The sequence below is a fragment of the Melozone crissalis genome, unplaced genomic scaffold, assembly GCF_028551555.1.
Source record: "Melozone crissalis strain CALT ecotype California unplaced genomic scaffold, PUWL_Pcris_2 ptg000002l_1, whole genome shotgun sequence".
Lineage (NCBI taxonomy): Eukaryota > Metazoa > Chordata > Aves > Passeriformes > Passerellidae > Melozone > Melozone crissalis.
In genome coordinates, this window is record NW_026535780.1 from 16,174,380 (window position 1) to 16,188,647 (window position 14,268).

The following is a 14,268-nucleotide window of genomic DNA, read 5'->3' on the forward strand; positions in this document are numbered from 1 at the left end:
TTGTAAGATATATTTTCAATCAGCCTTGCAGCTCTTCACCCAACCTTCCTCAGTGTTACAACATGATTTTTAAGTGTTGACAGCTGAACCAGACTCATTTTGTCTCATTAATGTCATGTGTAGAGCTAATAAGTTTCCCCTACTACTCAATATTCCCATTTATACATCCTAGGGTCATATTGGCCCCTTTAACAAGAGCATCACACATGGAACTTGTATTCAATTGCTTATCTGTTGTGACCTCGTAGGTAAACAGCCAAGAAGAGCTTCCTGACTATTCCCTCTATAAAAACTCCCATGGGATCCCCCTTCATTTGCAACTCCTCTTTGGAGACTTGTCATTTAACTGCCTCATAATCCATTTTAAAAATGCCATATTGATTTTTACAGTGCTACCATTCAGAACAAACTGAATGACAGAATGCAACCCCAGCATGGCTCTGATGTTCCCAAGGACCTATTTCCATGGAGATGCATGCCCACAGCTTCTGGTTCCCTGCAGCAGCTCTGTGCCTTGGCTGGCACCGAGGGAGCGTGCAGCCACCCCAGCTCCTGCTTCTGGTGGAGGTCTGCTGCTGCTTCAAATCTATAATTGGAAGCATAGGAAATTGGAGCAAAAGCACCAGCCATGAGCTCTGAAACATCTAGAGAGGGTAAAATGGATTTGCAGCGAATGCTTGCAGAGATGGCAGAACTGCTCCTGATGTGCTTAGATACCAAAGCTTCTTGATGGTTTTCAGGGAATATTTTGAGACAATATCCTACTCTCAGGAGGTCCCAAACTGGCCCGTGGAGAAGTATCAGTCTGAAAATTCCATATAAATGCCCTGCTGCTGGTGTTTAAAACCACACTGTTTTTAGAGTGGTTTTAATTTAACAGGGAGGGGTGTGTGACTGGTGACCCATGAGAAATGCTGAAGGCTGAGGGTGGTCCTTGGTCCGACGTGTTTGGATAATATTCCAGACAATCTTGGTTTTCCTGTTGGTTGCCAAGTCCCTCATGGGACTGGCAGAACATTGTCCAAAAGGTTCATATTTAGGGATTAAGAGGCAGCTTGTTATGGGACTAATAACATGGAGCAAGAGGGGAAGCATGAAGAAAGCCTAATTTCCCCTGCGTAATACTGTACGACTCACTCGTGGAAGTGGAGGAGGGCAGAGGAGATGCTGCCTAAGGGTAAAACAAGCAGCTGTTGTCCCCAGGAGGAATTTAGACAGTGGGAGCCCTGAATCCCACAATTTCTCATGTTCCTGACAAAAGTTTTACCTGCCAAGAATTGCCAAAATCAGGCTGAGCCTGGGACCTAAGGGATGTGGACAAAATCAGTCAGCATAAGAGTACCCTCCATGCTCTGGATTAAAACTCAAACAGAGGCAGAAAAAACCCTGCAATGTCCCCAAGGCACTAAAATTTCCTGCTGTAATGACGACAGGCAGGGGCTTATCTGGCTTTCCTGCATGTGGGAGTGTTTCTGTTGTGCAAATCCTTGCAGCTGCACTTTTCATGTGGGGCAACTGTTGCAGCTAAGTAAAATGGTTAAAATGAGTTAATCAGCTTAGTACAATGGTTTCCAATATTTTCCATAAAACAATTCGCCTCCCACATAGTCTGCTCTGTCCCATTTCACAGCACGGAGCGGAGCCACAGCACCCCTTGGGCTGAGCATCCGGCGCTCAGCACCAGCCCGGCTCTCCCGTCGCGCCTGGAAAGGGCCAGGGCACAGTGCTCAAGCTGAGACTTATGGTGTGCCCTGAAGTGCTTCATTTCTCTGCAGTGAAACTCCCCAGTGAAGGGAAAGCAGTTCTCCTAATCTGCCTAGAGCTGTTGGTGGAGGCGGCCACGCACGCTCCCTCAGCCTGCCCTCTGTAATGGATGGCTGAAGCTCTCGAGGCTATAAAATCCTGCCTCTCTTCAGCTCACAACTGGGCTCAATATAATTTTTTGTTTGTTTTAACCCCTAATTCCAGGGCTTTCCTCTACCTGTCCCTAATTTTCTGATGGTGCCTAATAAAGACCAGATGAAAGCCTGGATGTAAGGAGCTGGGCTGACGCTGGTCCTGCAGGGTGCCCCCGTTTTGTGTCAGAGGTCTCACTGAGAGCTGCATTTGTCACCCCACAGCACACGAACTGGTGGCTTGGATGGGAAGGTGGGCCTGGTCCCTGCTGTCACCCCAGGCTCTGGCTCTGCATCTGAACTGGCCACTGCAGGGGACGTGTCCCAGTTTCTCAGCTGACAGCCGGAGGTATTGACTTAAATGAGGCTGGAATTAGTCATAGCTACATGGTAGCAGGTTTTTACCTGGAAGAGGTAGAAAATGCAGTAGCAGTTCCATTTGAAATGTAAAGTAATGGTAATTAACAGAGGTAACTCTTTGCTTCCCATTCAAATCTTACCTGCAGGAAAATTGAGCTGAGAAAGAGATCTTGGTAGACAACTTGGTCCTGTCATACCACAGGGTCAGGATTGCTGAGGGATGCTTTTCAAAGCTATTCTCCATCCCTTTTAAGCAGCTGCTTCAGCATCCCTGTTCCTAAAAAGGATTTTTTTTTGTTGCTGTTGTTGTTTTTGTTCCTAGAAAGTGTCCAGTGTGCTATTTTAGTCTGTTGTTCCATCACTGACATGGAGATGAGGTTAATCCCCGTGTCTCCCTAAAAAAACCCTGTAGCAATTTGTTCTCTGCTTTATCTCCTCCCAAGGCCAAGGCCTTGGTGCCATTCTTTAAAAGGAATACTCTCCTTTTTGACGGTATGTTTCTCACATGCAATAATTCAGTATTTCCCATGTGATGCTAATAACAGTAGAAGGCAAGAAATCACATCAAATGCAGAAAAGCAAGAAGGCAGTGACAAGGCAGCGACATGAATGAGACAAAGGAGTGCATAAAAGAGGAGCAGACCTCAGACAGCCAAGAGCAGGACAATGTGACACCTCACCCGTGGCAGTGTCACTGCACAGACAGTTCAGCACCTGGGGGCAGGGAGAGGCAGCATGGGAGAAGCAGGAGCTGTGGATGGCACCTTCTTGTCTCTCAGATAAGGTGTCTCTTTTGTATCACAGTGCCATGCCCCAAGGGTGGGCACTGTGTAACAGTCTTCTTGGAAGCCTTGCAGCTCCTCTGGTGACTTCCAAGGTTTAGCAGGGACAGGTAAATGCAGTTCCAGTTCTACAGTAAGGAGATGGGACACGAAGAGATGATGGAAGGGAACCTGTCCTTCTGTCCTTTCACAAGCAACAGGTCAGCAGTGGGACTGGGAATATCCTGTGTGTTTCTAGGGTTGGACTTCATTCTCTGGACTTCACTATGGACTCAGGATATGTGCTCACATCAGAAGGCTTTGCTCAAATGAGAACAGATCTGCTCAGCTAACACAATGTTAGTTCAAGAATACATTTTTTGGACAGGGACAGGGCATTGAGCTAAATGGGTCCTAAGCTAAAACTTAAGGCATCATTCCAAGCAGCACAGCTTGGACCTGTAACCCCTGATAGGTGCTCAGGGGTTTGATGGTAAGCTCTGATGGATCCATAGGATGTACATGGGTATAACACAAGGTCATGCAAGTTTCATCAAGAACTGATTGCCACTGGAAGGAAATGACCAGGAAGAATGAACTGTACAATTGGTGACTCCATTGATGGCTTCTGACAAACTGTGCATAAAGAAACTGCGACCCCATCGCCAGGATTTGTAACGCCAAACTCCTATGGGCACAAATGGAAACGCCTTGCCCACAGCTTCAGCTAATATTTCCTGTGCCACCAGGGAGAAATATTTCATGGTCATGACAGCTGCTGTTTCATTATAAAGCAGATCTGGTTTAGGTGGCATATTGTTTGTAATGGAAAAAATCCTAGCGTGCAGCACAAGAGTTGTAATAATATGGCACCACTGTAACCCCTAGGGAGACTCTGATGGTGAAAAGGGGATGTGACATAGCAACTTTCTCTTTCTTGTTTTTATTTCCCTCAGCCCAAGAAGTAATGTGCACAGATCTGTTCAAAAGCAGAGCTTTCCCTGCTAACACTTTCTTCTCACTGACAAGGTTTATGGAGTAAAAAGCTTTTTAAAGATATAAACAGAATTTAGTAAATTGCAGTCCCATCATGAGATGCTAAAATAAAAAACATGATTTATGATTTTTTAAGATGACAAATTATCTTGTCTATGTCAGTTATAGCTTACACTATATAATTTTGTTCTACTATTTTGTATTAATCCAGTGTTTTGTGTTTGACCAAAACATGTCATCAGTCTCTGCCTTACAAATGTGAGAATATTCAGAATTATGGATGAAAAGAAAAACCTACATATATGGAAGAGCATAATATCATGCTGGAATTTCATCATTTCAGCATTTTTGTGAAAGCTACCTAATCCATTGACTTTTAAATTGCTTGCATGCCATAAATACTGAGAATAAATGGGGCGGGTGGGATGGAAGTGAAATGCCTCACAGCATAAACAGTCTAGTACCTGCTTCTTTTGATCCCCTTGGAGGATGCTTCGTTGCTGACAAGGGCATTCCCCAAGTCTTGAGAAATAAGGGCAGTGAAAGGAGAATTCTTCCTCACAGTGTGCAGTGTCTGCTCACTGTTGCACTGCACTAAAGCAAAACCAGAAGAGCTGGTCTGGATTCCCAGCCAAGCCCTGCCCAGCAGAGCAGAGCCCTTTGCTCAGGTCCAGCTGTGCTGTGCTGCATTTGGGCAACCCCTGCACCCGTGCAGCAATTCACTGCACAGCGCCAGGGACTGCCACTGGGGAAGGAGACCTGAGGGTGGGCAAAAAGCTCTGCCCACCTTCAGGTCTTGGAAACAACCTGAATGAGAATGCTTGGGCTGCCAGGTGAGAATTGTATCCAGAGAAAATTCTGGGGTTTTTCCCCTACTGTTCATGACCTGGATCAAGCTTGATCTTATTTAAATCAAACAAAATACTTTTACTGTATAATAAAAATTCCATGTTTTAATACATTGCCATGCACAAATGAAGTCAAACAATGCAGAGTACAAAATTGTCAAATATACAAAATGATAAAGCAGATACCCAAAGCTTCCAGAGATCATGCCCAAAGATACCAAAAACTTGATATTGGTTTTAATTTTATTGTTTAAAAGAACTCCTCCCTCCCGCCCGGGCTTTATTTTTGTTGATTTTTGAAAACAGAAGTAAAGACTGAATATAAAAGCTGTAAGTTGGAATTAAGTGATGGCCACTTTGTATACTAAAAATTAGTTTGCATGATAAGTTTTGTTTTGGGAAAAAAGCACTGCTGTGCAGCTGAACACCTTGGATGCCTGGGGAAACGCAGTGTACATCAAACAAAAAGGCACACTTTTGTCTCATGCCACCTCATTTGGCTCCATCGTTAAAAAGTTCAGCCATAGATGTACTGGGAATAACAGTGTGTCACTTTATAAGCATTAGAGTGCTGGCATCTTCCTAGATTATCAACCAAGTTAACATTAAAAGGAGATCATTGGCTTAGAGTATTTCCTTAGTGAATCTAAGGCAGAACTGAGTCCCAAGGCAGCAGGACCAGACACGGCTTGCTGGCTTCAATGACTGCTTCGACCATGGCCAAGGGCTCACAGTCAGCCTTTCTGCATCCCATGTCCTGCATCAGGAGACCAGATCTCCCAGCACCTTGATCCCAGCCTCCCTGTAACTCCCTGCAGCTCATGTCCATCATCAGAGGCCGATGTGGATGCACCAGCACAGCCTGGGATCTGATTCTGTCCATGGGCTCCTTTTTGGGAAGCAGCCTTTGGAGACAACTCAGGTGCAACTGCAGTTCCAGCTGCCTGACATCCTCAAGGTCATGTTCAAATAACCCTAAATTCAACTCCCCAAAGCAGAGGACCCCAAATTTAGAGTCCTCTTTGCTGGTTTATGGTGTGCAGAGCCAGGCAGGCATTCCTCCCATCTTACCCAGACAGTGAAAAAGAAACAATAATTTCAAGGCAGGTCCAGGTAGCTGCAGCACCTACAAGAAATGAAAGCAAAGCCCAGCATGTCCCAAGGTACTGCCCTGCCACCTTCAGATTCTGCAATATCTGTGAGAAATTTAAAAATACCCATCTTAGCCTTGCCAAGCATCCCTGAAGCTTAGTGCAAAGCAAAGGAGTCTTCTCCTGAGAGGACACATCCTCTCTGGGGAAATGCTGGTCATTCCCATCACCAGGGGATTGTCCAGTCCTGCCAGGAAATGTCTCCTGCCGTGGCTGCAGGAGCTGCTCAGCACAGACTGAGCACGGCTCTCTGCCTGTGTTAGCCCAGCATGGCTCCATTCCTCCCCTTGGTCAGTGGGGTTGGATTCAGGGGAGAAGGATGAGATGTGAGTCTCCTGCTGAGATGCTTTGCATAGGCTGGAAGCTCCTGTTCCTCTGTGCTTCTTCTACTGCCACTTAATCTCCTCTCCACCTTTCTCAGAAGTGCAGAGAAGAAGCCTCTTACATACAAGGGAAGCAGACAAAGTGACAAAAGGACTCCAAACATTTCTTTCTCTATCTGCTCTTGAGACCAAAGCCTGGCTCAGTAAGGAAAACTTCTGCCTAGATGTAAAGCTGCCCTCTCAATATTGAAAAAAACCCAACCAACTTAGCAAGTCCCCTAAGCATCTGATGGGAACAATCTGAGGGTTTTTTCCTTCCCTGCACAGCTTCTTATTGCTTACATGCAGTTTTGCTGCAATACCAATCTCTCTGCTATAAAAATCCCTGTGTTTTGCTATTTAATTTGGTGACTCATGATATTAAATAGATAAATTCAAGGCAAATGCTTAATAGAAGGAATGTGATTAGAGGTGTAACAACTACAGAGGATTTTTATTTTCTGAGAAACTATTTAGATATATTTGGAATTAGTACCAGAAAGGAGCTTTTCATTTCCTTCTTAGACTGAGCCTGGCCTGACCCTGAGCTGTGATAATGGTGGCAGAAGCAGATGTCAGAGTCATGTGCCAGTCCAGCTTCACCCCATCCCAGCTGGCCCCAGCCATGCCTGTCACAGAACACTCTCCTCCAGAGCTGCAAGGTGTCCAGTAACAATCTGCAGTAAATAATGCTTTTATAGTTTCCCTTGTTTGTGTGAACTGTTTACTCTTTGGACTGTACATCCAGTTTGTGCTTTCCCCACAGTTGATGAAGCACATGGACGGTGACTCCAGTGGCTCACACTTGCCTTGTGCACATCAACAGTGGTTTTGTGAGATCTGAATCAGACACCAAGTACTCCTTTGCTTATTTCTGAAGTACAACATTCAATCCAGCCAATGGTAATGGGACCCAATCTGGCAAAAACCCACTGCTGGGAGCAGCTGTCATGTCTCTGGGTAATCCCACTGATGTAATTTCACTTGCAGGGCTTTATTACCCAGCTCCAGTGGGGCTCCTCATGAGAGCAGAAGTTTGCTGTCATTGAAGCAAGGAACCTGTGTGCTGTGCCCAGCTGCACAGTGATACAATCACCCTCTCCATCAGCACTGCAGCTTCTCTGCCACTTGTTGCAGGCACGAAAATCTGTTTCTTGCCAGCAAGATGCTGCCTCCTTAAGAGGCAAACCCACAGCTGTTGTGCCTTGCTTTGACTACACATCTACATGGCCCCATCATTTGCATGCAGCATTTTGTCCCAGGCTGCCATCAATGAAAAGCTGCAGACTCTTGGTATGTCCAAGGGTTTTGTTGTCCTTTCTTGTCCAGTTCTCTTCCTTTAAATATGTGCAGCAGAACCTTACAACTTGAGCAGATCTAGTGATGCTCATACCAAATGCACAGCTTTCCACAGAAGCTGTTTAAATTAATACCATTTTGTGGGGAAGAGAAAAAAAAGAGGATATAGATCGCCCTGCCTTCCTGTAATATTGGAAACTTCAGGATATTTTAAATTTTTTTAATTCAGAAGTTTACATCTGATGATCTAGTCTAATCCTTGCATAACACATGCCTAATAACTTCATCCAGTAATTGCTGCACCAAGCCTGGGCTTCAGTTTGAGGTAGAGCTTTTTGACTTAGAAAAATACTGTGCATACATTTAAAGACTTTATGTGATGGAGAACATACCACGTAACTGAGTAAGTTGTCTCCACTGGTAATTATCCTCCCTGTTGAGTATTTGCACTTAATTTCTAGCCTGAAATCAGTTTCCAACCAGCAGAGCACACCATTCCCTTTTCCTCCAAACAGAAGAGCCACCTGCCTTCAGACAGCGTTTCCCTGCCCAGGTAGAAGATTGTGATTGCAGACGGGGATCAAGTCACCGCTTCAAATTGCTTCTGAGATAAATTAATAGCTGGAGCTTCATTAGTTTGACACTATAATAAGACCTGTTTTCCTGCCCTTGAATGACACTGGGAACTATTGAAAATAATCTTCCCAGGTTGTTGATACCTTTCTTGAAAGACTGGAATGGCATCACTGGTCCTACATCCCAGTTGGCAAAGGCATCTCTGGGGCTGATGCTGAACAGATAATTTATGACACCTTCACAGCCACTGTGTTATTGCGTACTCCCCATGCTACTAAGTTGGACTTGCTGCCATCTCTCCTGGGTTTTTAACTTTTCTGTCCTCCAGGTTATTCTCCAGTACTGAGCTGCTCAAATCATTATTTATTGTGCCCCTGTTTTTGTCATCTCTGGCTGTTGCCAACAGTAATTTTCTCTTTCCCTGGGGGGTATATTGAAAATAGAGCAAACCTTGGGAGGAGCTCATGAGAATTAGTCTCATTGAGGATAATTCATATTTACAGCTATTTTTTGTGATCAGCCTGTAATCCATTTTTAATCCATTAAATATGGGTGATATTGATTTTGCATTGTGCTATTTTGTTCTTTATCAGAATCAAATGCTCTATAGGAGGCTAAGTATAGTATGCCAGCAGAGCCTCTTTTCTCAACAATCCCTTGATACCACAAAAATAATAGCAAGTTTATTTGGCATAATACAGTTCTATAAAAATAATATGAACGATTTTATCAATTACTCTAATGATTACGCCATATCAACTTTTCCATGATTTTGCCTAAGACTGATAGGAAGCTAATGAGTCTATAGTTTTCTGTATCAAACCACTCATTCTTTTGCATTATTGTGGGTCTGGTGTCATTTGAAGCTTCCTTTATGCTTTCTGGTTCTGAGGAGTCCTAGGCAAATTTTTCCTTCACTTTTGAATTCAGGTAATGGTTCTACAAATTTAAAATTATGTTTGGATAGTTACTGCTTAATATTACCTGTAACTACTGATGGAGCAGGAGGAATTACATTTTAATGTGTAATCTGACTCTCTCCTTCCACTGCTTTCAAATACAAAACAAGACTGTTTGTTGGGTTTCCAATGTAGTGTGAGCAATCTCTGTGCTGGGCCTGTCTAACATCACACTTAGCTTTGCTATGGCAGTATTTATTAGGATATATGTAAAGTCTTTGGTGTAACCAGCCCTAACCTATTTGCCACTGACTTCCCATACATTTTTGGATTCCTTCATTAAGCATCTACTTTCCTTACTTGCTGATTTATCCTCATGAGCCTGCCTAATCACCCATACATTATGTTGGTGGGTTTTTTGCCCTCCAGATTACTTTCCTGAATTTTACTATAAGAGGTTGCAGGTAATGCTGGTCATATTTTCCCCTCACCCATCAATTTTAATTATACCAAAGGACCTTCTCTTTTTAAATTAAAATCTTATTGACAGCCTATATATACCAGGGTTAATTGCAGTCCTGCAGCAGAGCTGTTCAAGGAGACTCTGATGGCAGAGATGGTAACTCTTAAGGGGGACCAATGTGAAAGATGCAGGGTTTCACTTTGCTTTATTTTGAATAATGCAGATCTTTTGGCTTTGTGGCAGGTGCAGGGAGGTTCATTTTAGTGATCACAAAAAATGCCACCTCGATGCCGGCTCCTTGGCTGGCACTAATCTACACATCTCTGGAGCCTGTGATGGAGTAGTGCCAATGGAGGTCTGCCACGGTCTGCCATGGGGTCTTCTGAAAATTCAGGGCAAACCCAGAATTTTGTAGTTTTTAATGGTTTCATTTCCTCAATGATATTGCAGCTGCAGTTGAGTGACAACATGTACCCTAAGGAAGAGACAGGGAGGGGTGGACTCACTGGTGCAGCACTGCCATGCATCTGGACAAGCAAAACCAAAGAGCTCATGGAGCTTTTCCAAACTCCCCTCCTGGAAGGCTGCCTTTCCCTTAGCAGAGTAAATGGCAGGTGTTCAGGCACAGAAAGCCACCCAGCTGAAAAAGAAATGAGGAACAAAACAGTGCAAAGGATGATCCCAGCTGCAGTGTGCTCTCTGGGGTGAGCAATTCCTCAGGTTTCTGGTGGAGGTGTCACGGAGCGGAGCACTCGGGATGGCTGAGCTCTGCCAGGGATTCCTGGAGGGATCTGATGCTGAACCTGGCACAGGGAAGCCAGGGGAGCGTGGCAGCAGGGCAGGCTCCAGGCTGGGAGGAAGGCTGCAGGTCTGCACAGGAACAGGGTCCTGGTCACAACCCTGCCCTGTCTCAGAGATAATAACTGGTGATCACTGTAACAGCAGCACGGCCTTGATGAATTTATCTATCTGCACTGGCTGATAATGGCTGCTTTATGAAAACAGCATTAGTCTTCCCCTCTTTTGCAGAGAACTAATGGCTCTGAGCATATTTAAATTCACTTCCTTTGCCGGAATAACTTATTTGCTCCCTTTCATGTTGACTTGGTCTTTGGCACTCTCGACATAAATGATTTATTGACTGGAGATAAAGCATTCTTTCCCCTGAACTGTTCCTGCGACCCAGGCAAAAGCGGATATGTCTGGTATTAATAAGGTGTTCAGCATAAAAAATGCAATAGACTTGATTGTCTGCACTCAACAGCCTTTCCGAGAACACAGTACCTGCCCCCATTCATAAGAACAAAAACCTCTCCCACATGTTTATTTATATTAAAAAGTTTTCAGAAGAATATGCTGGGATCCAGATAGTTGTTCAGGAGATGTAGAACAATTTCATAAATATCCCTGAGGAAGCATGGCCTACTTTGGGAGAATAACAGTGATTAAAAAAATCCAAACACAATGAATAGTTAAATACAAGCCAAAAAGTACAGTTATTTCCTTATGGCTCTGGCAGTCACACACGTGAGAAGTGTCACGGGGCTCGGGGGGCTATGCTTGCAGTTATCCACATGCATAGGCTGGCTGCAGGATGGAGACCAAACCAGCTCCAGGGGAGGTTTGTCCAATAGGCACCTACAGCAGACATCTCTCAGAGTCTGGCTACTCAAGGGTCTGGACTTGATTTTCACATTTCTCAGGGCCTATAACACTGCTTTTCTAGGTCACCATAGCTAAAATCCTGGGAAGCTTTTAAAACAAATTGTTTTAACAGGATAAGTGCACACATCTAAATTCATGCCCATATACTGGAAGATGTTCAAAACTAACATTGATACAAAAAAAGCTTCTAGTGGCTCTCTGCCTAACCCAACTTCTTCTCGCACACCCTTTAAAGATAACACTCTCTGATAAACTCTTCTTTTATCATTCAAATTATTCTGGGTTTTTTTCACTGGGTAGTAAAATAAGAGATACTCTAGAAGTATAGCATTCTCTTTTTAATTTAACATATCAATCAAAGTATTTTGTTTTCAACTCCTTTACCAACATGAAATTGATGTCAGTTGTCAGAGTGCATTTTTAAAACCTGTAGCAGAAAGAGCTGTAAAATTTGCTGAAGCTTACAGTGGACCTGTGCCATGCACATGGCCAGCTCTATTGGTATCAGATTCCAACCTGCAACCCTATGAAAAGCTCTAAAAAGTGCAAATGTTGCAATTGGCAAAGATCCTTATGTTTTAAGGAGAATTTTTACACCAATTAATTTGAAATTAGGGACCAGGATTTTCAGAAAGAGAATGTAGAAGATTACTATTCTGTAATTCTTGGGAGCTCCATTTGAGAATCCATGGAAAGACCCAAACCATTAAAAATCGCTAGCAACTTCTGAAAATCTTTGTCACCAGTAAAAATATTTTGCTTTTGCACTGAGTGCTATAGAAGTATCCACTATGCTGAATATGAGACGGGTGGAGAGCTGAAACCTAAGCCCATAACCATCTTAAAAAAAAATAAACCCTGAAGATAATTATCTGTTTGTTGTACAGGCACCCTCAGTGGTTGACCTTCCATTCTCTAGCAATGAACTGCACAACAATTTTTAAGAATTATAACACAGGAGCTTCCTCCAGAAAGGTGCCTGTGACTTACTCTAACTGCACATTCTCTCCATCACTGCACCTTCACTCAGCATTGTCTCAAGCACAGTTTGGAATTAATGCTAACAGCAACTCTACTCTATCAGGCTGGAGAGAGTGACAGTCTTTAAGTACACAAAAAAGCTACCTCTGATTTTAAAGGAAGAAGGAACAAAGAGGTAAGCCCCCTCAGAATGTTGATGACATCAGTTCATTATAAAGAGTGTGCTGAGAAGGTCCTGATGTAAGGGACAGACACAAATTCCACTGAGTCCCCATGGAAGAAACAGCACCACAGCCAGCTGTGATACAACCAGTGATGAGGTCAGCCATTCAGAGACTGAACAAAAAACAACGTTCAGATTGAATGCAACAGTCATGAGCCTGCTACAGTATATTGAAAGGCTTATTGGAACCATTTGCTTATTCCCAGTTCCTACCAAAATAATGTTTTGAGTAGAAAGTGGAAAAAGTTAATGAAGAAATCTGCCCTCTCCAAAGGGAGTGTCTTGCTCCCTAGAAGTATAGTCTTACACTTTACCTTTTTAGAGAGTTTGGTTTGGACTACAATTTCCCAGCCCTGCCCAAAACAGAAGTGGTGGCCAGCATAAAGAACATGAATTCTTCCAGTTTATTCTGGTTTTATTGCAGACCAAACCCAGGGTCACATACATGTCTGAGAAAGGCTCTCTCCCTTGCCTCTCCCTCGCTGAGTTAGAAAACACACTGGCACACCAACAACAGGACCCTTTGACATTTGGTGGGTGAGAGGGAGAGCAGACACAGTATCCTACAGCTCCTTCAAACTACCCTGGTTTTGGCTACCTCTGTGACAGCTCTTCTCTAAGTCTTGATAAAAGAAGTCACATCTCTGCCACGTGCAAATCTATCTACACAACCTACTGTGAATCAGTGAAGGGATGCTAGTACTGGGCTTAGTTTGGATGCAGTCTCAGCACAAACACTGAAACATATCCTCAGTATTTTAAAAAAGGACCATTATATATATATGGACTGTGCTAGTTCTGTGAGAAAAGCACATATGAAGTGCTGATATTGTTTAACAGAATACCATTAGACTGCAAAACTAACACATACAAGACGTTTACATTCCTATCAGGGTGTAATATTGTGAACATATCCACTGAGATTGGAGAATTGTTGTAAGTTTTTCCTAAAACATCATGCCATCTGCATACATAATAAAAGAATCCAGTAGTTGCCATGCTAAAACAGGACTTCTAGTGAAGGGCATAGACAGTCCCCTAAAGGGAACTCAAAAGTTATGCACAGTGATGAAGACTGGAAGAAATTTTCCAGCTAAAGGTCTGTCAATGACCATTTTCAACAAATTAGATATTTTGGATGTTTTGCACCACATATTTACTCCACAGCAAACCAGGTCTCCCCAGAATGTATCAGCTGAGTGGGCTGATTTTACTTCAAGTTTGTCTTCAATCCTCTGTGGTCATCTTCTGGCAGCGCCATTTATTGTGGTTTTTTCATGAAGGAAAGTTCACTTTCATATCAAGTGGCAGGACAGCAGCTTTAGATGCTGGAAATGTTTATGGAGAGCTCTCTGCTGGGGCTGTGAGAAAAACAGAAATCCAAAACCAGACTGTGAGTATAGAACAGAGCAAAGAAATTATAATGATTTCAACTAAAATGAAAAAAAGTCAGGTTTGAGCTTAGTAAATGTACTTGTAGAATATATATTGTGACCCTAGAACTTTTTTTAATCAACTCTACTCACCAATCAAAAAACTCTTAATCCATTCCTTAGATAAAGTGCAGACCAGAAATCATTTGCATGATTTAACAAATCCTACTTGAATTTTATTGCCTCATGTGAAAGCACAGTTTATTCTTCCTGTAGTCTGAATCCCAGAGAGCAGGGCTCTTCTGTTTGGTTGGATTTGCATTAACTACTGAAGGCTTGATAGCCAAAAGCTGGAAAGGCTCTGCCAAATGCCCAAGTAGTATTTGCTGTTCCCACACCCTTTCTGCTGGCTAAGA

The 14,268-nt window shown here is 43.3% G+C and overlaps 1 protein-coding gene across 1 annotated transcript in view; it reads right to left on the bottom strand.

Annotated features, from left to right (window-relative positions):
- Positions 1-8,537: 8,537 nt before the first annotated feature.
- Positions 8,538-14,268, bottom strand: part of SAMD12 (sterile alpha motif domain containing 12) — a 173,522-nt gene continuing 167,791 nt past the window's right edge. Inside the window, exon 5 of the mRNA XM_054271578.1 lies at positions 8,538-13,840. Coding sequence (XP_054127553.1) covers positions 13,818-13,840 — 23 coding nt within the window. The 3' untranslated portion in view covers positions 8,538-13,817. The remainder of the gene's footprint in view (positions 13,841-14,268) is intronic.